Source organism: Mustela putorius, unplaced genomic scaffold, assembly GCF_011764305.1.
Source record: "Mustela putorius furo isolate JIRA1106 unplaced genomic scaffold, ASM1176430v1.1 tig00003983_pilon_pilon_pilon, whole genome shotgun sequence".
In the NCBI taxonomy this organism is placed as follows: Eukaryota; Metazoa; Chordata; class Mammalia; order Carnivora; family Mustelidae; genus Mustela; species Mustela putorius.
The window spans coordinates 19,890,219-19,917,828 of record NW_025422123.1 but is presented as its reverse complement, the minus strand read 5'-3'; the positions used below and the strand labels follow the sequence as shown (position 1 = coordinate 19,917,828).

The 27,610-nt window shown below is 40.6% G+C and overlaps 1 protein-coding gene and 1 long non-coding RNA gene across 5 annotated transcripts in view; one reads left to right on the top strand and one right to left on the bottom strand.

Moving 5' to 3' along the window:
• Positions 1-6,410: 6,410 nt before the first annotated feature.
• Positions 6,411-27,610, bottom strand: part of LRRC1 (leucine rich repeat containing 1) — a 131,257-nt gene continuing 110,057 nt past the window's right edge. For all 4 annotated transcript variants that reach the window (XM_013045517.2, XM_004771852.3, XM_013045519.2 and 1 more), the window contains 4 exons: positions 18,031-18,146; positions 11,379-11,551; positions 9,965-10,101; positions 6,411-8,119 (listed from right to left, as the gene is read on the bottom strand). In XM_013045517.2, coding sequence (XP_012900971.1) covers positions 7,961-8,119; positions 9,965-10,101; positions 11,379-11,551; positions 18,031-18,146 — 585 coding nt within the window. In that variant the 3' untranslated portion in view covers positions 6,411-7,960. The remainder of the gene's footprint in view (positions 8,120-9,964; positions 10,102-11,378; positions 11,552-18,030; positions 18,147-27,610) is intronic.
• LOC106003701 lies at positions 8,081-27,096 on the top strand. The gene is made up of 7 exons (XR_006604109.1): positions 8,081-8,137; positions 8,737-8,882; positions 19,974-20,049; positions 21,055-21,349; positions 23,218-24,284; positions 26,256-26,556; positions 26,850-27,096. It is a non-coding gene; the product is annotated as an uncharacterized LOC106003701 (long non-coding RNA).

The following is a 27,610-nucleotide window of genomic DNA, read 5'->3' as shown; positions in this document are numbered from 1 at the left end:
AGTAATGAAAACCTGGAACAATTGAAATAAAGCATTTTGATTTCCATTTCCTAAGGACACTACAATGACTGTAGCACTGCATGAAGAATACAACTGAGGTCTAGGATTCTGAAATTTTCAGAGATGTCGAGATTGGGAGATTTCTTCTGGACCCACGTGTATCAGCAGATTGTGGGTTGGGGATTTTTGGATCTATATCAGGCACAGACACAAATGAGTAAGGCACGGTTCCTCCATCGGGCAAGTCAGGAAGTGTTAAGTAATTTCTAACCTCATCTAACCATCAGCATTTCCAGGATTCCCCTAGGGCACTCACCCACAGGTAAGCATAGTTTCTACTTCTGTTCCCATTTCCTCTACTCCCAGTAGCTTGTGTATGTTAACAAGAGGATCCCTGACGTCCAGAGCTTGGCTCCAGAAGCCAAAGTGCTCTTCTGCTTCCATAGGGAACACGGCATGCATATTTCTAGACAGCAGAAAGAGCTGGTAAGTCTGGAATCATCTGATTCTCTAAAACATCTTGAAGTAGTTATTATTCCCATTGTCGAGATAGATTGACTGAGACTTGAGGAAATGAAAAAAGAAAAAACTTTTCACAAAAAGTAAGCGGCATAGTTAGATTTAAATCCAGCTCTGCTTTACTATAGGCTTTTGCTCCTTCCCATACCCTAGAGCAGTGGTTCTCTGTGTATAGTCCCGGAGCCAGCAACAGCAGCACCTGAGAGCTTATTCGAAAGGCAAATTCTCTCATCTGAACACAGACCTACCAAATCAGAGCTGCGGGGGTTGAGACCAGCCATCCACTTTAGCATGACCCCAAGGGGCTCTGACAGATGCTGAAGTTTGAAACCACTGCACACACAGCCTCTGGGAAAGAGGGGGACTGCAGTAGATTACAGGATGGTGAGCAAGACTAGGCTTGGGTACACTGAGGAGCCCTGAACAAAATACTAAGGTGCTAAGGGAGGAGGCCAGGCAGCCGGACTGCTGATTCTTCTGGCCACCTGATGTCCAGCTCTTTAAAGAGCAAAGCACTCCTACCACACATTGCTGTGAATAAAAAGAAAGAAACATACAAGAGCTTGGTCTTACTTTGCTGATACCGTCTCTTCTAACAACCTACGTGCTACAAAGCATCACTTACCAGAGATGGGGAACAAGCTAGGTAAAGGACCCAAGGCCAAGCTATCACCAGTGACAAATCCTGGGCTTCCAAAGGGCAGCTCTGACCCAGTCCTGGGGGCATAACACCTCTGCCCGCTGGTGGACAGCAGAAAGAGGGGCCGGGGAGGTGAGGGGAAAGAAGACCGGCAGTCACTCATGTGGAGGGAGTCGACATGAAGCAGGTGTCATCGAACTAGTGATGTTTTTACACAGCACACCTTCCAGGTGTCCAGGTGAGAAAACAAGGTGGACGGAGGACACAGCATCTGTCAGGACTGTGCGAAGTGCCGCCCCAGGTGAATTTGCCCTGCTGTGAGAAAGAGGCACAGCCAGAACATAACTCCCAGAGCCATCTATGGCAATGCTCTCTGACCCTCAGACGTTCCCAAATGATTAAAACCAGGAGCAACCCCAACCTAACAACCCAACCCATAGCCTCGTTCTCGAAACTTCCCAAACCAACGCCGAAACCCGCCCCACCCATTATGCCTCCAGGCCAATGGGCAGGACGAAAATTCAGGAAGAACACCCAATGCCCAGACAAGTAAGTGTGTTGTTTTGTTTTTCCAAGCAGTAGTGACGAAGGTTTAAACAAACAAGCACTCATACCTCCAGCCAAGGAAGGGCGGGAGGGGGCAGTCAAGTGTGTGGACCTGATGAACACAGGACGCTCAGGTTCCAGACAGGAACCGACGACCAGGCCCCTGGAAGACCCATGTCCTTTACGTGCTCAGCCAGTGCTTTCCCACAGGGTTCTTGGGCAACTTGGTACAAGCAATGAGAGAGGTGACTCGGGAAAAGGACCTCAAGAGAAGCATTTGCGGATTCTATTTGCACGGCATCGGGTATGGGTTGTCACTCATTATCCCCCGGTGCTAGCAGACCTTCCTGCAGGGTGGAGACTGGAAGGTCTTTCTACAACCAGGGTGGTAGAGCCTGTTTCAAATAAAATGAAACACTGCTGAATCACACAAGTTTTCTATTCTTCCTGTTTTCTGCCTCTTTGATTAGATGAGAGTTCCTAACTGGGAGCAATCGTTATTTGTCCAATCTTTCACAACGCTTTTTAAAAGAAGGATCTGAAATAATAAATGAGTCACACCCCCCTTATTTCCCCCAAAGGGCATTAAGGTCAAGTTGCAGCTATTGATTTCCAAGTGTTCATTATCTGTCTTTTCTCCAAGGGTAGGCTATTAAAGGTAGTGAGGATAAAAACCATTCCTAACTAATTAGCTCATTCTAGAGCTAACTGCCAATTTTTGGAACATGTTAAAGCTCTCTCAGAGAGCTGGTTACCAAACTGTCACTTCAGTCACTGTTAGAAAACATACCAATTTTTTTTTTCTGGCCTCCCACTAACCAAATAATTTATCTCCTGTCTCTTGAGATTTGCACACAGTTTGTGACGCTAGAACAAATATCCCCTGAACATTTTCATGGCACTTACCAAGGAACAACATAATATGGAGTGGGCGGGGGGGGGGCAGGGGGGAGGGGACAAGGGCAGGGGGCGGGGGACGGGGTAGTGGGAGGGCTAGAGGATGTAAAGTCACAGCTTTGGCTACCACAACTAGAAACAAATGAAGGCCCCAGTCTATATAAATGGTAGCTAAATTTCATTCAGTTCTGTGCCAGGCTTTGATGATAACCTAGGCTTAAATAATCTCAAATTAAAACAGAACCATCAGGGCAATCATAAATACAACTCCAAATACAATTACAGGTTCACTGTAATTTTCACTGAGGGGGACAAAGCAAAATAAAGCAATAAGTCGTGACCACAGACTCCAGTCAACAGAAATGTGAATTTTAATTCCAACTCTGTTGTGTGCTATTTGATCATGGAAAAGTTATTAAAACTATCTGAATATTAATTCCCCCCTTTGTGAAATGAGGACGCCATGACTGACTTCAGGGGATTGTTCTGAAAAACTGTTCGGTTAGCTTGGTGTGTGGCACACAGTGAGTGCTCAGTGAGCACAGCAACTGTCACTACCATGTCACTCCCCGAAGGAGACAGCTCATTATTGGTTTTAGAAATTAGATGTTGATGCTTCAAAAGGTCATTGGAAGATCAGCCCAATCAAATTCGTACCCAGTCAGAACTCAAGAGCCCTGTCCTGTCAGACTGACTGCCCACTCTCACAGTTTAAAGTGACACCGTCCTTCTGGCGGACTGTGAGGCACAAACATCCTTCTCCAACCCTCCACACAACCTGCTGAACAAAAGTAACCCAATCAGGTTCTTCTGGTCGGTTTCCCTTTCCCGCCAGCTGTCAGCTTTTCAAAAGAAAAAGCTCCAGCAAGGTGGAGGTGTCCTCTACACTCCCCAAATCAGGCTGCATTTATTTATTGTATCCTGGGTTTTCTCCATGGATGACCTGTTTCTTAATTCGGCCTGCTGCTCCTGATACATAAAAGTCTCATCGGTCTCCCTTTGAGAGGAGACAGAAAAGGAGGAAGTAATGAAAATCAAAGTGAAATAAAGTAGACCTAAGATAGTAAATGAGCACAAGAGACCCGGACCTTAGAAACCCAAGGACCTTAGAGACCCTTTTCTCAGGCAGAGGTTGAATGCTTTCTTGTAGAAACTAGCTTCATCTCGAAGCTAGCTAGCTAGTAAGTCCAGTTACAATGAGGGGGCTGCTGTGAGACCATGGCTAAGCTCACCATTAAGTGAGCAGACAGGACAATTTAAGATTTCCCTCCCCAATTATGTAACTCAGGGGTCTCTATGCAACATAACAGTTGAGAAAGTGTTCTTGGCCAGAGAACCAGCATGGTGTCCTCATTTCTGAGGAACACTGCTTCCTGACCACATACTCTGGCCCCATGGTAGGGACTGCGGAGCAGCTCATAACTTGCTAACAGCAGCAAGAACCGTAATAGTGGCAGCCACAAACTTCCTGAGAGCTGATGTTTCATGTCTCCCACTTAATCCTCACTATAAGACTGCGAGAGGTCTTGCTGCCCCATTTTAGAGATGAAGGACCTGAGGCCCCCTGACGTTAAGTAGCTCATCCAAATCCACGTGGTAGGGCTGGGATTCAAATCTTTATGATGTAATCTTTACGATGCCAGTACTGGACTATGCTCTCAAAACCTTGAACTCCAAAGTGCTCCTTTAAAGGGCATATCTGTGCCCTGCCTTTTGTTTTTAAATTATTTCACTGCGCAGTCTTCTTACGGATGTATTTTTTTTTTTTTTTTTTTTAAAGATTTGATTTGAGAGTGAGAGAGCACAAGGAGGGGGAACAACCGAGGAGGAGGGAGAAGCAGACTCCTGATGCAGGGTTTGACCCCAGGACCCTGAGATCATGACCTGAGCTGAAGGCAGATGCTTAACTGATGGAGCCACCCAGGCATCCCTCATGGATGTACTTTAAAACATAATTTGGTTCCTTCAAAACAGCTTAGTGTTGGTCTTGGGTTGATAACTGTTGAAGCTGAGTGATAGTTATACAGAGGTTCATTATATAATTCTACTTTTGTTATGTTTTTGACTATCTCTAATAAAAAGTTTGGGTGGTTTTTGTTTTGTTTGTAGTTTTTGAATTCACTCTTTGGAAATTTGGGGGAGTCAATACGAATTGCTGGAGTGAGATTTCAACTCTCCTCGATCTCACTGAGCTACAATAACCCTGACCACCTTCTACGAACAAGCAACTCCAGGACTGTCCCTCCTCAGTGTTTGCCCGGCCTTGTCACACTGCTGCCGGTGCGCCCACGGCGGGGGTGTTGGTCCCCAGGCCAGACCTGGCTATTCAGAGTGACTTTCAGATGAAGGCAGAATTTTTCCCAGCCTCCACCCCACCCATGAAGCATGTGCACTCGGGTGTGGTAGATTTCTCAAGAGGCGGCAGGCTGCTGTGGAAGGCGGTGCCTGGCACCTCCACTGGGCTTCCTTACCTGTGACAGCTACCTAATAAGTTTTTAGATAGAAAGATTGAGTTGGTCAGGACCACACCTCTGAACTTGCCAGATTAAAAACAAAAAAACAAAAAAACAAAAAACCCACAACATCCAGGCAAATAGTTCTAGTTTTCTTACCTGTACCCCTTTTCCATCAATGACTTTCATTATTTCAACCCCTCTATTATTTTTTTTATGATGTTATCCACATAGGCATAATTCCCTGGCTAAAAACAGGAAATAAGGGGCCAAAGGAAAAAAAAAAAAGTAGGTGAACAGGTCACAATAATCCTTCCTGCTTTTACCTGTCACTCCCACAAGACAAACAGGCAGGCAGCACGTCGAACTCCTCCCTTTCCTGAAGGAAGGGCCAGACTGCGGGATGGGGGCCACCCCTGCTCCGCTAGGAAAAGGTCAGGAAATTTTGGCACTAGCTTCACAATTGGACAGGTATCCTTTTGCATAATTAAGTTTTCCTTCTTATGACAAGAGAGGCTTCACTGGAAAAGGCTGGCATGTTCCTGAGTTGGGTCTCCTTGGTTAATGTTTCCATTGTGAGGTCTAAGCCTGGTCCCGGAACCCTGAAGGTAAAGGGCACAGCAGTGTCACCCAGCACGAACAAGTAAAATGAAAGTAATTTTTCCCTTCACAAGTAAGGGGGAAACAAAATACTAAAAGCTGAAAATAAAGCAACAAACAAAACGGGTGAATGCATAGTAAAGAAAATAAGCCAAAGGAAACAGATAATTACTTACATAACATATCCTAGAAAAATTTAAGCACACCCTCTATTCTATTCTGTCTACCACATTCCCCCAAAGCTAGGATGAACTGAGTGGTAAAGGGTGGGCTTTATATGAAAACGAACAAAAAATACCATTCGAGTTCTATTGTTCTTTAGCATCAAGATTACTCTTCTTAAATAAAGCCAATTTGCTTATCCGTCAGTTCATGAGTTTAGTGGTATCATCTTCATAGGCCTAAAGCCTAAATAAAGTATGCCAAAATGTTAAAATGGAAAAAAACTAAACCGGTACTCACAAATTGGGGAGCAAGGTATAAAACTGACTAGCCAAAAACCAATTCCATGCCATGGTACTTCCAACTCAATAAACAGATTTTAAAATATATACATATATACAAATAACTTAAAAAGCAAAGTGAATGCAGTAAATTAATGCATAACAGTAATAGAAATGTGTATTTGGCTGGTTGAAAACAGGTTTCTACAGAGTCCAACTGGCCAGAAAGCCAGGATCCAAAGTTATTAGCAAGAGGAAGGCAGTTCTGGGGTCTGTGCTATGCGGCACAACAGCAAGCAATTAACTCAAAACTCACCAGTAGTTTAGATATTTAATGGGTGGGAGCACATCGTCAAAAAACTCAGCTACATCTGAACACAGAAGGTGATAATTACTTTTAAAAAGTTGTATGGTTAATTCCAGGGTGATTTTATTTCATGGAGAGAAAACAAAAAACCAACAGTATCATGATTTTCCTAGATACCACATAGTGACTAGTACTTTCATTCCTTTTTATGACATTATACAAAACAAAAAAAAAAAAAAAAAGGGAAAGAAATCAATAGAAACATACCAAAGCATACCTCCATGCCCCTTAAATTAGCAGATTTAAAATTAAAACTGGAAGCAAGTATTTGTTATACTTTGATTCAAACTCTATTTACAAATTAAATTGCACTTACAAAGATAGCAACATTTCTAATATGGTTATTTTGCTTTATTGTGGTTTTATATCTCAATATAAAACTTTTAAAGCTTTCTTCCATAAAAATCATACTTTCTTTTGCAGTACATAGTTAATTTATCCACTGAATTTCTGAACCAGTTTTCTCCTTTTGTGCTTTTCTGCTCTATTTTATTTTACAAATGGCATATACCTTCCCAACAGGTACAATCAGATGCTGCACTCATTACAAGAGACTCATTCATAAAAAGTTAAAGTGTAAGACATGAAATATTAGCAGCCTAATCCTTTGGTTCCTCTTTTTTAAAAAAATCTACTGATAAAATTTACAAATTGGTGGTAACTCTTCTTTTTGGTTAAAAACAAATCCACCAGGTAGATTACTGATTAAAATCCAACACTGCTTTAAAAGTACCACACTCCTAGTCTCATCTCACTGCTCAACGATGCCACTATGTACAATTGGTTTGACATGATTCGGGATACAGTAAGGCACAAGTGGGTGGTACAAATGAAAACAAATACTTTAGGACTGGGTTTTTTTTTTGTTGTTTTTTCCTGCACAAATGCTAAAATATGTACCGTTTCCAAGATAAAAGAACAAAAAAGAAATACACATTTTTTTGTTACGAAATACCTATACAAAAATTTTAAATTTACACCATCTGAGCTGCCAAAAAGTTTTTTAAAAAAGGATCAATTATGCGCCGTACATAAAACTATCTCTCATCAGTAGGTCCAAGAGAACTTGGGCTCAAAATGTCCCAGCACTTTATGGGAGGGAGGAGGATCAACAAAATTTCCCTTCCTGCGCTCCCTTACCCCAACATAAGACAGAAACAAAGGTCAGGTGTTTACAGTAGTGTATTCTACTTATGACAAATGACTGGAAGTCAGGGGAGAGGCGGCATATCGGGGGCGCACCGGTGCCCTGGCTGGCTGAGGAGCCGGAGTAAGGCACTTCCATGGGGAGAGCAGCAGCCCCCCGTGCGGCCTGGGCCGTGATGCGCACGCGCCCACGTTCCGGCGCGGTGACGTGCACGCACACGCGTTCCGGGGCTGTGACGGGCACGCACAACGTTCCGGTGAAGCCCCAGGGCAAAGCGCGGCTCCTGAGGAGGAGACAGGATCTCAACAGCAGGGGAAGACACGGGAGGTAAAACTCGGAGGTGAAGTTCTATACAGAAGTGGTCACTCGGTCAATGGCGTGATTGACCTCGTTTTTGTTTGAATCCAGTCCTTTAGCAGCATTCATGTCATTCCGTAAATTCTCCACTGTCTTTTTCATGTTCTTTAGCTCCCCTGGGTGTGGAGTGGCTCGCCGCAGAAGTGTTCTCTGAAAACAAGCAGGGGAGTGAGTGTGTGGGTTTTATGTCATTACTCTTTCAACAGGCAGCTTCAAGGTGGGGGCACTCGGGGACAAAGCCTCCCTTCTCGGGATGCAGGCGCTCGGAGGGGGCGGAAGCGCCTCCTCGGGAGCCCCGCGTGCTGCTTATCAGCTGCTCACTGGCAGTTCAGGGAGATGAAGGTGCCACGGGCACCTTATCTGGTCCACCTAGAAGGGTTACCTTCAGAATAAAAGAATACTCTGTAAAATGTAAGATTAGCGTAAGATAAAAATTAAGTTCCATGAAGGGCAAGGAAACAAAGATTTTTAAGATGTTGGTGTGGGGTGTGAAGAAAGAAGAAGATAAAGGGGTAAACAAATTCTAACTTACAGTCATTGCCTGGTCTATCACTATCTGAAGTGGATCTGGCTTCCTTCAACATGGAGGCATGGGAGTGGAAGGAAAAGGGAAGCGAGAGAGAGAAGAGCTTCTTTCCTTGGCCGCTGTGTGTGTTATTTTTATTTACTAAAGAGAGTTCACATTTTTCTAGTAAAGGCCACAGTGCTGGGAGTGAAGTGTTCGGGAAGGGACAATCTTTAAAAAAACCTCTTATTTGACCTATCAGGTGCTCTCTGGCTCCTAAGACAGCATTTCTGGCCTGTCCAAGGAGTTTCAGGAGGAGGAGCCTAAAGTGTGGTGACACAACAGTCAAGAGCACTACTGAGACAGCGAAGGAACCGGTGAATTCCTCATCCTCCAGCAAACCACCAGGTAAGCACTGAGGGCTCCTTTCTGCTGAAGTCACTTTGTTGTGCCTAATTCCCATTCTGTGCTCCATTACTGTAAACATAAAATCCCATTTGGTGACAGCCGGAATAACAGACACCACAGCAGTCATTTAAAAGCCACCCTTTGCTTTGGGGGCTGTAGGTACTCCCTCTTAGCTCTGCTTATGAAAATCTCAATTAGCACAAGGAGTTTAAGAAGCCAAAGTCAACCTGTAGTAATATTTCAAGAGTTGTCACAGACTCCTGAAGATGTCAGCTGGCCGACAGACATTTTTAAAGTGTGGATAGAGTAAGGCTAAGTAATACCTTCAAATCTATTCCTGATTTTTTTAATGAAAACTTGTAAATAAACCCAACTAAGATCGCAAGCACTTCGCCTGAGGGTGAAGAGAAGAATGATTAATTACATAAAGGACAGAGAGAAGCACAGCTCCATAGAAGGCAAGCCAAGTAACACTCTGAAGTGGGAATGGAGTCATTGCTGTACACTTCTAAATGGTGGTGGGGAGGAGACTTCATTCACCAAGAACAACAAAAACAGAAAACAGATTCCTGGCACGTGGGTGGCTCAATTAGTTAAGCATCTGCCTTGGGCTCAGGTCATGATCCCAGGGTCCCAGCACTGAGTCCCACCTGGGGCTCCCTGTTCAGTGAGGAGTCTGCTTCTCCCTCTGCCCCTCCTAGTGTTTATACACTGTCTCTCTCTCTTGCAAAAATAATTAAAATCTTAAAATAATAATAATAATAATAATAAAGGGGGAAAAAAACCCAGAGCAAATTCCCAGTTCACCGGAGGCGAGAAAGGATGCTATCAAAAATAAGGAACAAGAGTATAAGCTATTCCAAGAAAAAAATCCCAAAAGGTCCATTTGCTTTATATACATTTGGTAAATCAGTACATAGAAATACCTAATTTTGTCTTCTAAAAAATTCTTACATGCTGAAGGCTAAGCAGAGAACAGACAATTTGGAATTAAAATAAATCATTATTAGGTGCCACTATTGGTCTTGGAAGGCTTTTAAATTTTGCATTTTCAGGGAGGCCAACAATCTCCATTTCCATACCGTTTCATTGTCTTCTTCATCTCTCTCATCTTCCAAAAATCGGATTGCACTGACTCTGTTCACTGCACGCTCATTCCAGGCGTCATCCGGGACATCATTCACCAAGCTCTCCAGTGCCCCACAGCGAGGCAGGTTCTCTGTCATGACAAACACCACATCAGCTGGGAACTTGAGTTTGTGTGACTGGTAACTGCTATGTAGTATTTCAAAAATTAAAAAGAAAAGAATCTAGGACAGGGTTACCCTTTTTTTTCAATGTTGCATAATTCTATTTGAGATCATATAAAATATCTGCCAAACTCATGTTTAGTATTTCATCACAGAATATCATGATAATTTATAGAATCCTTTTTCACAGTTCTTTTCTATATGCTAACTTTAAAAACTTTATTGTGGTGAGGGGGGTGCCTGGGTGGCTCAGTCAGTTAAACATCCAACTCACGATCTCAGCTCAGGTTTTGATCTCAGGGTTTTGAGTTCAAGCCCCCCGTTGGGCTCCATGTTGAGTATGGAGCCTACTTAAAAAGAAAAAACAAAAAAACAAAAAACCTTTCTCATGACACTGATATAGTTGTACTTGTTGGACTACAGTACTTTCCTTAGTAACACTTCTGCTGTCTTCCCCTTGGGGTCTTAAAAGCTCCTCTAACAAGGTTGAGATTGGCAAAATTGCTTTGGGGCTTTTCCACCTAGGGGCTTCCTATTTTCCCAGTGCACTCTAGTTCTCTTTTATCAAAACCAATAATGGCAATTTGATGTTAGTGTGAATATTTTTTAAAACCACACATAATTTCCAAAACAAAGATGCAATGACTTAAAATAACAGACTGGCTTAAAAACTATTTGTCATTGGGGGCACCTGGGTGGCTCATTCGGTTAAACACTGACTCCTCATTTCATTTCAGGTCATGATTTCAGGGTAGTAAGATCAAGTGCCAGTCAGGTTCCGCACTCAGTGTGAAGTTAGCTTGAGATCCCACTCCTTCTCCCTTTGCCCCTCCCACTCCTGCTCTAGCTCTGTAAAATAAATAAATAAATAAATCTTTAAAAAAAAAAAAAAAACAAACCTGTTTGTCAGTGGTGTTCAATACTAATCCTCTAAACCATCAGTTTGGATTTTAAGGGACTCTATCAACTTTTTTAAGAGTACTTGTGTTTTCAGTCTTAACGATAATTCAAATACAAAAGGCTGTTTAAGAAATTTCAGATATGATAAGCAGGTGTGAGGGATACTTTTTCTTTGAAGGTACTGAGGAAAGAACCTTCCCAGAGGACATCCACAGTGACCTCACCCAGGCTGGCTCTAGGGGCACATTAGACAAATTACAGACGCACATGGGAGTAAGAGGTCTTATGGATAGGTATTAGCTGCTACTTATTCTCATAGCCATGTGAGTATTGTTCTTAATTTCACCTTGGCAAGTAGGTTCAGAAGGCAGCTGAGGAAGCAAGACACAGGTCAAAATCTTCTCTCCTGTGGTGTGGTCTGTGTCCGTCTGGAACGTGAGTAGGGGCTGCGACTGGTTGTCAGACAACCACAAAGCCTTCAGCTTCAAGGCAGTCAGGGATAAAGGCAGATGTAACAGCCTAATTTAAAGCAAAAGAAGACATCAAGGTCTCAGATTTTATAATTACATCAATTCCTATCAATACAGAAAGAAAATAAAAACATTACAAAGAACCTCCTGGGATTGGATTCAACATGGAACAAGATACTGTGTTTATAATAAAACCCTCGGTGTACTCTTTGTGAGCACACTCAGTTTGTCACAGTGCTTCTGCTGTCCTCTCTCTCATAAGCACCTCTGGCCACAGGGCAAAACATTAGGAGGTTTCGATTTAAAGAGAAAAAAAGCCAGTGTGACCATGGAAGGACGCAGTAGCAGGAGTTCTTACTAAGTCAATGGCAACAGCCTCCCTGACGAAGACCTGTTTTCAGTAGCACCTGGCAAAAATGAGGAAGAGTGGAAGGAGATTCCTGGGGTGCTGAAGAGTTTAAGTGGCAGTTATAATAAAGATGAAAACATTTTCTTCCTACACTGCATTTTCTTTGCCTAAGGAGATTATTTTAGGTATCCATCTTAATCTTGTATCTTCTAGTTTCTAGAAACTTCCACTTCCCTAGACTCCTATGGGATAATGTCCACTTCACATTGTTTCAGTTTCAAGTGAGATCCTATGTATTAAAGCACTTTAAAAACTGTAATGTGACATCTAAAGATTAATTCTTTATTAATGTTTGCACCCATGTCTGACAAAGTGACTGTACCCAGTTAACTCTATTTAGCAAAAACCAGCACCAGGAATCACATACATTTGCATTCACCAAAAGACTACTTTAGTGAGGTGGTTCTTAACTAGGAACGCTTCTGCCTCAGGGACATCTGGCAATGTCTGTAGACATTTCTGGGTGGTACTCTTGGCATCTAGTAGGTAGAGGGCAGGGATATTGCTAAATATCCTATAATGCTTAGGACAGCCGCCACATCAAAGAATTATCTGGCTCAAAATGCTAACAACGGCTGGGGGTGAAAAGACTGCTTTAGTAAAAACCAATGCCTTATACAAGTCTACTAATGTACTATGAAAACAACCAAACCTCTGCAGATACCAGGAATTTAAGGTTTAATGAATCTAAGGTTGTATTTGATCAAGTATTTTTACTCTAAAGATGGCTCCATGTGCATTAAATTATAATCTCAGCAGTGACTTTACAAGCTGGACAGGAATGAGCTGACTGCATTCTGTGAGCCACAAGATAAGGCACATTTTCTTTAAGAAATCCTTGGCCCATGAACTCCGTAAAGAAATCATATGGCAGCAGGTATTGCTAGAGCTCTTTTATGAACTTGGACATCTGTCTCCAGTTTAACACATGTGGGAGGTCTACATATACATCTTACTTACCGAGAGATCAATCAATACTGCATTATCAGACATAGATGCCACCCTGAATGGGCAGGCTTAAGGAAAATTAATTTGAACTCTATGTAGGGATATGAAGAGAAGTTGTACTCCAATATTATTAAACTAATCTAAATAAAATGTAAGCACAGAATGTTGTTACTTTAACAAATGAAGTAAAAATTATATCAAAGAGTACATGGAGAGTGTTAACAACAAATGCACTATTAACAAACTTCCAAAGAACAAATTAATATCATTTACAACATACTTCCAATATATTAGTTATAGAGATGACACAATATTTTCTTTTCCTAACAATTAGTCCAGCAAAGGTTGGCCCATCCCACGCATATGTATTGGGTGCAGTACTGAGTCAGTGGAATTGTACCTTACATGGGAGTTAGGTTCTAGAGTTAATGCATCCATGAGACCTGCATAAGCTAAAGTGCCCTTGAGAAGTCTCTGTGTATCGTATACTCTAGTACTTTGCTAATAAGGGTCAAACAGTGAGAAATACATATTTTTAAATCCCAGAATCTACCGAGTTCAGTGACCGGCTCATACCATGAAGGATGCCCAAGGGATCTGAGGAAGCAGGCCTTTACAGCTCCACTTCCTATTCTGAGATGTTGGGTTTTTGAGTGAGATAGAAAGTGAAATCTCATGCTTATACAACAAATTATTCCTGCCTCTGCCCAAAGGCTATCACACATTTACTCAAATGCAAGGAAGTTAAAGATAGACGTGTATTTGCCAGATCTGATGACAGGGATTTTTTAAAAATAATATCCTAGCACACTGTGAAAGCTTTAAGTACTTAAAACTCTTTTTCATTTATTGAATAAAAGGATGATTCTTTTGGAAGTTTCAGGGTCTTACACAAGAAATTTACAGTCAATATCTCTAGATTTCTTAATCATAAGAGCATAAAGAAAAAATAGAGATTTGAGATTTGAAAACTGGCACAAAACACAAATACTCAAATATGGTCATTGTACCTTCTCAGAATAACTGGCTTTGCAGCTAAGTGCTAAAGCAAAGGACTAAATAAAATGCTAAACAGAGCAACAATAATAAGTAACAGCTTCTAAGGATAGCAAATCATATGATAAAAGTTAAAATAAACTACTAGTCTTTACAACAACAGATCTTATAATCATATTCAACCAAGCCATATAAGATTAGTGACTTGTCTGGAACACCATTTTCCCCGTTAAGAATCAGAGTGCCAGATTGAACATGGCTGCTGCCAACTGAGCACACACCTCTGGTACCTTCTGTATACTGCAGACTCAACACAAGAAACCACAGCCCTATTTGTACACATCTCATATCTCCCTGTTTTATTAAGGACCACATCCCCTCAAAATAAAAAGCCTGTGGTTACTATTTACATCAATGGTACAAGGACTAAAGCAAACGAATAATCATACCATGAGCTATGTCTCCCATTTCCAGTTAAATCCCTGACCAACTAACCTGACCAACTAATCTCCACCTCCTACTGTAGCAATTGTGCTGTCAAATATACTTAACAACTACACATGGCCTACTGACTTGACCTATAGTTGCATGCTTCTTACAACTGAATGTTTCATCTTTTACCTCCTACCAGAATTTTTAGTTCTCAGTAAGTTTTCAAAACTGCTTAAAGATATGTAGAGAAAACATATCAGTGGGAAAATTTAACTAGTACCAAAATATCTAAAGGGAAAGCCCCCTGTAACCTCAGGCCTCCACTCTGCCACTAGGGGAACTATTATTAATGTTTTGTTATAATACATAGATAGGTTGTTTTAAAAGCAAAAACAAAAATGAGAATGCTGTGTTATGTCCAATAGCTATTCTTACTTGGTACCATGGACATCCTGTGTTACTACACAGAGAAATTATCTCACTCTTCTAACTACTTACTATTCCACAGTACAAGTACACTGCTATGTTGCATTTTGCCTTTTAATAGTTTTTCTCCATTTTACTGAGTTATAATTGCCATGTAACATTGTGTAATTTTAAGGTGCACCCGAGATGATTTGATACATTTATATATTTCCAAGTGACTACCCCAGTGGAGTTAGTTAACATCTTCAACCAGTCACATAATCACCACTTTTCATGCATGTGCGTGCATGTGTGTGTGTGTGCGTATGTATGTGTGTCAAGCCCATTCAAAGATCTATTCTCTCAGCAAATTTCAAGGATATAAGGCAGTATTAAGTATAGTCACCATGCTATACATTAGGTCCCCAGAACTTATTCATCTTGTAACTGGCAATTTGTACCCATTGATCAATACCTCCCTACCTCCCCTACTCTTAGCCCATGGTGACCATCATTCTACTCTCTATTTCTAGGAGTTTGGCTTTTTTAGATTTCATATGTAAGATCATACATGATTGTCTTTTTTTGTGTGACTTATTTCACTTACCATAATGCCCTCAAGGTCTATCTATATTGTCATAAATAATGATTTTCTTCTTTCTTATGGCCAAATAATATTCCATTATATGTATCATACCACATCTTCTTTATCTGTTCATCAGCTGATGTTGTTTAGGTTGTTTCCATATCTTGGCTACTGTGAACAAGGGAGCACAGATCTCTTTTCAATATCCTGTTTTCTTTTCATTTTGCTATATGCCAGAAGTGGGATTGCTACAGCATGTGATAGTTAAATTTTTAATTTTTTGAGGAACCTCCATACTGTTTTCTCTAATGGCTATACCAATTTACATGCCCACCAGCAGCAGGGAACAAAGGTTCCCTTGTCTCCACATCCTTGCTAACGCTGTTATTTTGTTTTTTTTTTTGTTGTTGTTGTTGTTGTTGTTGTTTTTTTTTAATAACATCCACTCTAACAGCTGTGAAGTAATATGCTTTAATATTTTTAAATTTAATTTTTGGGATTATAGAATGCAAAGGTACAAACGATTTCCCCATTGACAGCCACCGTTTCTAGTATTTGGTATTACTCTTCCTCAAAGATTCTCAAATACTAGAGATTGTGTAAGGGGATAGTTCTATGGGAAAGAGTAAGAATTAAGGAAATGGATTCCATGTCCATGGGTAGCTGATGACAAAAGACATTTTCTCTGTTACTGTACCAAAAGATTTGATATTTGGTTTCCAAGTGGCATTTTATAGTTACCCTATCAAATTTGTCAAAGAAAATTTGTGGAAACTAACATATAGTCTGTCTGTGTTCTTTGCTATTTTTATATGCTTGAGAGAAGAGGCAAAACTTCTGCTGTATGTGGTATGATCTCCCATGGTGTAACATTTCTGTAAGCTAAAAAGCTGACATTGTAGCCTTTTTTTATTAGTTTCTATACTAATACTTTAAGTAAGTAGTAATTAAATATTTTAATAGGTTAAAATTTGGTTATGAATCTGTATATACATGTGACACATTAAACTGACTCAGATGACAGCTATGTAACTCTACTTTTTAATGGGGTTTTCTCCACCCTAGCCCAAGCATAATGAAAATTTAACTTTCCCTTCTGAGAACTAGAGATTAGAGCCTTCACTCATGTGAAAAACAGTTTTCAGGCATCAGAGCCATCTTCTGCTCAGGAATTAAGGATACAATTTCATGCTCATAGGTGTGGCAAGAGTCTGGGAAGGTTGGGAGTTACTGAGTTTCTACTGCTGGAGATTAGGAAAGAACAATCCTTCCCAAGCTTTATGTTGCATGCAAGACTCCATTCAGCAGAAAGTCAACACTCAACTCAAATTAATTCGGAGTTTCTAGTAACCAGTCAGTGGTTTAAGAATCTATCAAGATATCCTAAAAGCCTTCACTTGAAAATGGTGCCCCCCCCAAGGTTCACTGAGTCCTGCTATTTATTAGTACCACAACCTACAATCCATTGGCCAGAATGAGAAATGGTGGCTTGTGCCTGACCTAAGTGACCAGTTAATCAGCACTTAGCACACCATCCCCCAAACACTCTTCCGACTGCTGTTGCTATCTCTCATTTAAAATCATTGATCATTTTCCCCTGGCTGGGCACTTTTTCTCCTATCTAACTATGTAACACTCGAAAGCATTTTTTTAAATTCCTTTGGTGATGCAGCCTGTGATACAGGCATTTTGCAGTGGCCACCTATTCACTCTACAAAACTAACATTTTTAACCTTTTCATTTGGGTGACAAATATTTACCAGGTTCTATCATGTACCAGGCACTGTGCAGGGATAAAAGGCACAGTGGCACAGATACCACATCTGACATCATACAACTTTAGGTTTAGACATTCACACACGCATAGGCTGGCAATTATCATATGGTGCTGAGTCCTATGCTAGGGGTAATTCAAAGAAGCAGGCTCCATACAAAGAAGGCTCCCTGGAGAAAATGAAAACAGAAGTGGGAATCAGAGAAGGGGGTCTCAGGCAGAAGGAGCAGCTGGGCTAGGCTCGGGGCAAAGAAAGGGCACATGCAATCTGAGGTGACAAAGTTAGTTCAGACTGGCTGAAACAAATCTATATTCTACACAGGTGAACAGAAGGCATATTCCAAAACCAGGAAGTGGTCTACCATGACCTCTCAAGCAGAATTTGAAAAATGGTACTGCTGTGACCTTGGGGAATACAAGTTGGGTAGCTCTTCACTTTGATTATGACTACTTGGTGATTCTGACATTAGCCAGGGATCCTTTGGCCAGAAATGTGTCCCCGAATACAATTTTGTTTACAATTTCAGGGGGTTCAGAATCACCAGCAGAGTGTATCAAGATCCCTGGTTAAAATACAGTTCAAACTCATTCAAGCTCATTCTTCAGATAAGGAAACCCAGAGGCACACGATGACTTACAAAAACTATAAAGTTAAGGTAAAACCTAAGTATTCCAGTTCTCAGGCAGCACTGTTTCCCTTACATCACTGTACTGCTGTTCTGGGAAGCATTTCTACAGAAGAGTCTACTTAAATGTCAAAGTGTCTCCCACTCAGGTCATCCCTGACCTCTTCCACTCCATCCAGCTCCATCACTTCTGCTCTCAGATTAATAATTTTCTGGGTCCTGGTCATTCAACTAATTGGTACATATTCTATAAGATGGAGCAAAGGCAAGATGGCAAAGACACATGACAAAGGTTGGGGAGAATGAACATTTGGTTCTTTTTCTCAAAAAAAGCAAACCAGAACATGCTTACCTGTTCCCTGCCACATCCAGGACATGAAGCTCTGTGGCCTGCGACACCTCTGAAGGTATCCGAGTTAGTCTGTTGTCACGCACACAGAATACAGTGAGGCTGCAGCACCCTCCAATCTACAATGAGAAAGAAAATACATCTTTTTTTCCAGGTTTTTTTTTTTTAAAGGTTTTATTTATTTGACAGAGAGAGAGAAATCACAAGTGGCAGGCAGAGAGAGACCGAGGAGGAAGCAGGCTCCTCGAGGAGCAGAGAGCCCGATGTGGGGCTCGATCCCAGGACCCTGGGATCTGACCCGAGCCGAAGGCAGAGGCTTTAACCCACTGAGCCACCCAGGCGCCCCTTTTCCAGGTTTTTTGTGAAAGACGGTGGTGGGACTGGAGTATCTTGTTTGTCAAATGGCATGAAAAGGACACAAAAAATGATAACACATGATTTTAAGTTTTACTGAGACCAACTATGATTAATTTAAATCATACAAAACACTAAGTAGTCCAGTAAGTTCATAAAAATCTTGGCAATGCATTAAATGTATATGTTCTAAATTAAATCAAGAAAATAGTACAGTTCAAAAAAATCTCATTCTGAAAAGCAAGTCATTTTCTGTTGCTATCTAATGCAACTGTATTTTTTAAATATGTTAACTAAGTTACCCAGGTCCAGACAAATATTATTTGGCAATATAGGTAATATTCAGTAAATATTATTTGGTATATTAAGAATTCTAAGTTTCAAAAATAAGGCCAACAATGATACATACACACCCCTTCGAAGACCTGCCCATTATATTAAATCCAGTGTTCCCCATGTCCCAGTTCATTTCAAAAAACAAAACAAAACAAAAAAAAAAGGAGGAATAAAAGTATACTGGATAGACAATACAGTACATTAATTTTCTATTATACATCTTTTAACTACTTTTGGTCACTCACAGCTTAATTTAGTAAATACGTCATTCATTTCCCTTTCACAAAATCAACAATATTTTAGCAAAACCTGAATGTGGTAAATACACATATTAATCTGGTAAACTTAATATTGTAGAAACATCAATATCTACATCCACAACAAATTTGATTACTATTTTTTTATTTATTTTTAAAGTCAATGATTCAAAGATAATTGAGCTTTGTATGAGCCTGGTTTTCAAAAAAAGAACATAAGCACAAAAGAACTGAATCAGTCTCTTGAGCAAACTGGCTAGTGTTTCTACGGTCAGGAAAGCTGACCCAAAGGGGTGGAAAAATAACTCAATCTCAGACACAACATTCTGCAGGACTCCATACAGTACTACATTCTTCCTGTACTCACTATCCTGACCCAGAGCAATTGCAAGCAAAGGCTCATGAAGGAACCTATTGATGTCTCTCTGACACATGGAAAAATACTCCACAGCTTCCCACTTGAGGAGAGGCAGAAGAATTGCATCTTCAATTATATCTGAGTACATCTTATACCCTTTTCTATGTATATATATGTTTAATACATGTATATACCTTAAAAAAGCAGAATGCATACTTATGAAATTGCTACATAATTACCTTCATGAACAATCTTACTATGTCTTCCCCTAAGAGTTAATATAAAGACTTGAGATCATGTATTTAAACACAGTATTTAACCATAATGGATGTAAAAGAAAAATAACATGGAAGAAAACACGAACTAACATTTGTCTAAAATGGGTTACACCCAGATATGTAGAAAGGCTTTTAGATTGTCTCCATGATCTCTCAGTGTTCACATTTCCCATCCCACCAACTGGTGCATTCACTACCCTCTAAAACATAACATTTTGATTCCACTGTGTCTTATAGAAATGCTTTTTCTGTCCTTCTAAATCTTATCAACTGTCCAGAAGTAGCTAAACATCCTCTACACCATCAAGTCTTCCCCAAACCCCACAGTCCACACTGATATACTGCTCTGTGTTTCATTTGCAGTTATGGTCTATACAAACCCTCTGACAGATTGTTTCACTGAGTTAACTTGCACATGTCCATATAACCACAGTGCTTGGTAAGTACAGTACCCATCCTACCCACCCATCAACTTTTCTCATTTAGGTATGTTTATATGCTTATGTTTATTTACTTACTAGTGAAGGGCTGCTACTTGAATATCTCCTTTATGTGTAGAAATGAAAACCACAAAACTCTTTTAAGAATCATTAGAAAGGGCTCTCTTAGGTTTTATAAATGCAGGGCCCCAATATCGTGCCCTGAAAAAGAACAATAAGATCTTTAAGGGGCTTGGCATTCTTCCCTCTTGAGGAAGGGAATCATTAGTTTTACTCAGATGCCCAGGAATATTAGGGAAGGAATCTAAGCTCTGAATGAAGATAGAGGATAGATATGATTAGATTTTCTCTGATAAACTGAGATGATCCCAACAAAGATCTATTCATGGGAAGAAATCCCCAAGTTCCTCATGGAGGGAATCCCCTGTGACCCTGCTCCCCATGCACTGGCTCTGGGTTCAGAGGTGGGTCTGTGTGCCATGTGGGAGTCTTCCAGGTCAGCATGGGGCTGAGGCTGGACCTCACCTTAACCTTAACATCCTGGCCTGGCTTTAACACACTAAGATTTATCTGTACTCCAGGGAGGCAAAGCAGTTATGCACATAGACAACCCTCACAATGGCAAAATAAACTACTGGAGCGTGTACAGAACTGAGATTGCATCATAATTGTGGGCACTTTGTCATGAAGCTGTCCACTGCTCCAGCCACCTGTTGGATATCTGTTTGGGGCCCTAATACTATAGCATGTAAATATTTTCAATTTGTATCATGTACATATACTACCTATTAAAAAATTAACTCATTAAAATGGGTTAGAGAGGGCTCTAATAGCTGTTGAAGCAATAAAAGTTCTGAACAAGTAAATACCTCTTAAGACTCTGGGAGGGGGATAATGTGAGTTCCCAATGGGGTGTGTGAGCTATCTACTGTGTTTACATCTCATTTATTTATTTTTTCTTTTTCTTTTCCCATTGTAATCTCAAATCCATTTGAGACCTCAAGGAGTGGAAAACAATTGTATTCAAGATCCTGCTAGGCACTCTGGGTTGTCACAGCAGGCAGAGTGACCTCCTGATCTCCATTGTCGAAGGGTTTCGGAAAACAATGAAACAATGCCCACAAAGAGAGAGTGTTATTGCCAGTGTGCCGGGACGCCTTCATCACCTCAGATGCACGCGCTGTCCCAGGCAAAACATTGCACAAACAGAGACCTTTTTCCAAATCATCCAGGAAGGGATGGCACAAGCCTTTGGCTTTGAGAAAAGACTATTAAGCAGTAAAAACCATAATTCAAAAGGTACAGTTTTCATAGACATCAGAGGGGAACATGGAGCCCTGGAATGGATACTCTGGGATCACACAGACCTGGGCTGGACCTGAGGCTCAATCCTGTGTTTTGTGTGTTTGACTATGTTACTTTAACCAAAAGTAACAATAGGATTCAATTAAATGAAACCACAAACACAATTTAGCACCTATCATAGAACCTGGTCTAGTAAATGTGGCTGGCAAACCAATATGATGGTTATTCTCTTTTCAATAAGTCAAAGTCCTGGATCCAAAGGACTGGATCAGTCAACACTTGTGTGTCTGCTGTGTTGTTGGAAATGTGCTGAGGTTGATGAGTTCCTCCCAGAACATCCCTGACCTTCTTAAAAATCTCTCCCTTGCAAGGCATCACAGTGACAAAATGACAAAATGTCACTGTGTTAAATACCAGGGATAAATACACTGTGACTTTACTGCTAGTGAAGCACCGGTTTGATCACAGTACTGTAGGATACATATGGCTCATGTGTGTTTCTGCTTTCTCTCTCAGGTCCAGGAGGTAGTTTACCAGGTCCTTAGTGATCGTCAGAATAAAATGCCTATATCATTTAGAAATTCTAGGAAGCGGAGTCACTATTTAAATAACTTATTACCATCTATGTAGGAAGCTGATATTTTTATACTTCCTAAAACCACATAATAGTACCTTCCCAGAATACAAGGGGTTGGACTTGGAGAACTACAGAATGTAGCTGAGAATCTTTGTTTTGCTGGTTTGTGTATCTTAATTCCAGAGGATACCTTCCTTCACTGTTTGGACCTGATTTAACCCATCCGAAGGAGATGGGACCTGCCGGTCATTGAGCAAACCCCTAGTCGGGTCAGCTGTACCACATGTTAATTGCCTGGAGGTGACATTATTCAAGAGGAAATAATCAGTCAGTGATCCAAAGAGAAAGCCTGTACTAGTCATCATAGCCTACCTATATTCCATTTTCTGAACACCTGCCCCAAGTGTGAAGAAACTTTCATTTTTCCTTCAGTATTGGCCTTTTAATATTCTGTATAACAGAATGAAACCCTTATTTCACTGGCAGAAAGGGAAATGAACAATAAGCGAAATCTGGTGAAAATACAATTTGAGCTGTAATAATATGGTGAGTAATTTTAGAAACCAAAGACTGTTTTTTTGCTTTTCCCATCATCATCTGTGGCATATTATTCAAATGTTCCTATTTCATAAATATTTTGGAAACCATGTGGGTTTGGGAATTCCTGAATTGTTGGGCCACTGACATCAAAATATCCACTAATAGTTACAGCATTTTTTATTTCTAATTATAAAACAGTAAGTTACGTTGATTGGAAAATAAAAACCATAAATACGCACATGTAAAGGCACAAGGAAAAAAACCAAGACCAAATCCTACCCCAAAGGGATAATCGTATTAACATTCTAAAGTACAATCTTTCAGTATTATTGCCACGCATTTGTGATTTCATATATATATATATATATATATATATATATATATATAGTGATTTCATATATATTGTGATTTCATATATATAGATATATATATTTTACATATAAATTTTATACATGTGCACACACACACACACACACACTTTGATGAAATTAGGAGCAACACTATGATCTTCAGCACTTCTGTTTAGATATGACATCAGGAGTGTCCTCCCACATCAGTCTGTTTCTAAAAGGACTATTAATGACTACATAACTATTTCATTCTACAGATGTCTTACAAATCACAAATCTCCCACATAAGACGCTGCTAGTTCTGCCATTTTGTGTAATCTTGGTCGAGTTACTGTAGCTGAGTCTGGGTTTCTGGGTCTTTTGGATGTTGATAACGACTTACCTATACCTCACAGGACTGTTGTGAAGATTAGACACGGATATGCAGGAAAGCACAGTGCCGGCCACATGTGAGTTGCCCCTACATCTACTTGAGAAATAGCCTTTTGCCTGGTTTTCCTGTGTACCACAACTGTGTTCCTAGGACAAAGCCCTAGAAGTGGCATTACAGAATCAAAGGGTATGAATACTTTCAAAGGTTTCAATATTACTGTGTTCCCTTGCAGAGAAGATGTAATAATTTATACTTCCCTATCATTTATGCATTTTCCCATACCCTCGCCAACATTTGGCATCATTTTTTTTTAATCTTGACAAGTTCATAGGTCAAAAAGTTTCCATTAACATTTCTGTGAATGCTGATGATGCTAAAATTTTTTCACATCAATAATCATTTCTATTTTTTCTTCTCTGAATCACTTATTGCTTATTGTGATGGGTTCTTTGCTTCAATTTTTGTACTTTTCTCCAGTGGAAACCTCTTTTTCTTCATCATTGGGAAGTATTTCAAGTAGAATGAAGCGAGACCTCCTTAATCTGTAATGTTCTAAGTGTCCTCTGGCCCTCAGGGTGTCTCTACCTTCTTGAAGATCAGAAATCTAATTTTCACGTAGACAAACCTATCAACTGTTTTTTTTTAAATTTTTATTTATTTATTTTTTTTAAGACTTCTTTCCACTTTCAAGTTTGGAAATGCCTTCTCCATTTTGAAATCCGATGGCCAACTACGTTTTATTCTTGTATTTTTAGGTTTTACCTTACCCCTTTTAGCAATAATCCATTTTAGAATATGATGGAAGTTTACACTAAACTGTAATAAGACAGAAAGCTATCCATAAAACGAATTCTCTCTCTGAAAATCAAAATACTTATGGGTAATTAACATTTACAGAGTGCCTGTTTAAAAACAAAAACAGGATTTGATGAATGATCTGTAAATCCTATCTTTTGACTGCGTAAGTGTGATGAAGTCAAGATCACTTTCATTTTGACTTAATGGAGACAAAAGACTAGACTCTAAACTTGGACACATGCTCAATTTCTTCCAACCAGAAACTCTTTAAATGATGCAGACTGTTCAAAGGTAAGATTTGGCTGGGGAATGTTATGAAGTTGCTGGCTCTCCTTCCTCATACCCACAATCACATATAAACCAACTCCCTGTCTGTCCACGCATCACACAACACGATCTCTTTTTAATTCTTCCCTCCACCAAAAACATGTGTTTTTTAGGGAGCCTTCTTTCCCCCAGAAGCATACACACTTACACGACAGGATGAGAAATAAAAGACACAATTAAGTTGCTTGAAAAATCAGAAGCATGCCACATGTAGCAAATAAAGCAAATCTAGCCTTTCCATTAGAGAGAGAATTATGCTGACAAACTGGAGTTCAGTGAAGACAGATGAGCTGCCACGTTATGCCTTTTGGAATTTCTGAATAACTTAAAATGTAATTCACAGAAAAGCATTCTTTTGGGAGAGAACAATCTGAACAAATCTGACAACTGACAAACACATAACAAAATAAGGTTCCAGGCCATGCGGTCATTTAAAAGAAAACAAAAACAAAACTGTGTTTAAAGAAAAATGTCCAATATTTTACAATGAGGAGCACACAAAGCAGTCAGTTGATTTGAAATCTTCATGCATTTAAGAAGCAAAATGGAAGTTAGAGATGCAACTATGGTCTGAACAATACTTACAAGATAACAAGTTTACCCGACTTTCCTAAATTTCCAAGCAGCTAACAATTAAGAAAACAAGAGACATTCATTGATTTGCAAATGTTTACTACAAATAACACCACAAAACACAAACAGAATCTATAATTGTGACCCACACAGTACATTTTCCCTCATTTGGGAGAAACAAACAAAAAAAACAAATAAATGTTGCCAGAGATTAAGGGGCCGTGCTCTAAAACATGATATACACTAGTATCAAATTAAAGAAAGACAAAAAGTAGAACTACATGGCATACAGGACCAATCGCAACTAATACAACTGTGGTTTGGGGGCATATATATTGAATCGGTCAGCACTTTGGTTTAGATATGTCATGCATGCCACTTGTTCAAGAGAGAGTAGTAGAGTTTTGCAAGTGCAGAATCTAATCACGGAAAGTACAGGATATGATCAAATGGTATCAAGCTTGGAGGCAGAGCAAGTGCACACACACATAGTCCCTAGGCCCAGCCCTGCTCCCCGATTCCACACACACGCACACACATGCACGCGTGCACGTGGTTACGGGGCCTACCACACTCACGCACTGCACAGAGACTCATGGCACAGCTGTCAACATGACACACTTCACTGTCAGGTGGCCTGCAGTGGTCCAGCTGCTCAGCCCTGATGGTCAACGGCAAGCACTCAGCAGCTGTTTCTACGGGTTCACCACTGTAACCCACAGCAGAATTAGGGGCATGGGCTCAGTGCATTTTCCTACACCTGGGAGGTGAATGTGCATGAGTAGCAATGAAGGTATGCTAGAAGAGAGCCAGTTCCTAAAAACCTCAACTCTCTCTGCTTCCTCTCCCAGCTACAGGAAAGGGCACAGACTTTATTCAGTTATCAGACTCTACATGCCAGAAAACTAATCACAATTTCAAGGAGAGCAGATAATACGTGACAGCGAACTAAAATGCATTAAAGCTAGAACTACTTTCATACCATGTCCACTTCCCACATCATGAAATGCCATTCTAATAAATTTACACAGACACACAACACATGGTGGGTATATCCCTCCAAAGCCTGAATACAAGTTTCATTCTCTTAAAATGTGAAGAGGGCAGATGCTCACATGAGGACAGATGCTAACATGATGGCAGTAATTTTACACAAAATGTTAACGTTGTGCTTAGGATGTATTCCTTTGCAAGAGAATCGAAAGAGGGGTATGGGCAACTGTGTGGGGAAACTTCCTGGGAGATGGACATTCAACTCCCAAGTGCTCTCTTCAGCACTAACCTTGAAAATGTTCCTGAAATGTATTAATTTTCTAACATGTCCAAACGAAAGACTGTCTGACCTCTCTTTACCATCTAAAGGTCCTATCTTACCTCAGGGCCACATGTGGAAAGGCTGGACTGTGTCCGTATGCCCTGAGTGGACATGCTTTCCTTGGCCTGTGGAACAATAGTGAGCAGGCTGTCGGGGGACACATCTCTGCAGCCCATTCTACCAACTGCTAGCTATGTGAGGCCTGCTAAGGAAGGCTTTCCACCAGCCTTTGCTTTTTCATCTGGAAAATGAGGAACTCTCACTTACAACCTCAAAAGCTGTTGTGAGGATTCATGGAGTTAACAAACACGACAGCACCGAGTACGGGACGTGGCGTCTAGAAAAAAAGTAAGAAATCTTTTCTACTTCTCTGTGCATGTGTCTACCTGTCCAGTCTGCTACCCATTCAACAAGAATAAAATCAATATTCAGAATATCAGCCCTGTGTTTTGGTTTATCACTGTGAGACCAGAACCACAATGTTCTGATTCGCAGAATCTCTTACTTGTGTCCCAGTTTAGCAGAGGTGTACTGAAGTCTTTCTGTGGGGAACAGTTTTATTTAAGTGCCAGTGCTCAGAGTAAGGGTGGGTCAGAATATGGTCACATTTATGATAAATACCCTCCCTTGCTTCCTTTCAGGAATGTTGGCTGTCTTGCCCGGGCAGAAGACTGGAAGACGGTGGGTGTAGTGTCATGATGAGGGGAGAGAAAGAGAAGCCAAGCAAAGCTCAGACACCCTGGGAAGGGCCCTAGGAAAACAAGAACCCGCAAGTTCTGGCTGGTGGGATGGTAGATTTGAAATTATCCCAAGAAAAATAAAACAAAATAATAAAAAAATAAACAAATAAAATTATCCCAAGAGAAACATTGGAAAGGGTCAAAACAGAGAAAGGAAGGACACTGAGCCTGGCCAGGGATCCCATCACACGATATCATACCTTTTCATGTGAGGCCTAACAAAGGGGATGGGGCTCACTGACATTCGATGGGGATAAGAAAGGCAGCTGAACTGAGTTTCAGGCTAATGGTTAACAAAAAAATCAACTACCTATCTCCTGGTTCCCCTAGTTATAAATAGAAGGTAAGCCTTTTGTTAAATATCACACATGAGTCTTTGTTTCATCTGCTCTGGGTCCCCTTGTTTTCAGCAATTCCCTTGCCAGGACTGAAGTGCCTCTACATCTGTACAACTAGTCCCCACAAAGCCTGGTGACGGGCTCTTCTCTTGGTTGGATCGTTGACAGAGAAAAAAAAATCCTAAGAATCTGGCTATAGCTTCCCATTCATCTCCCTCCACGTGAATGCCTTTGTGAAGAGTTCGTTCGCTCTCTCCCGGAAATGAACACTGCTCGGTATCAATCTCTGTCCAAGAAAAGGGTTGCATCAAGACCCACTTTTAT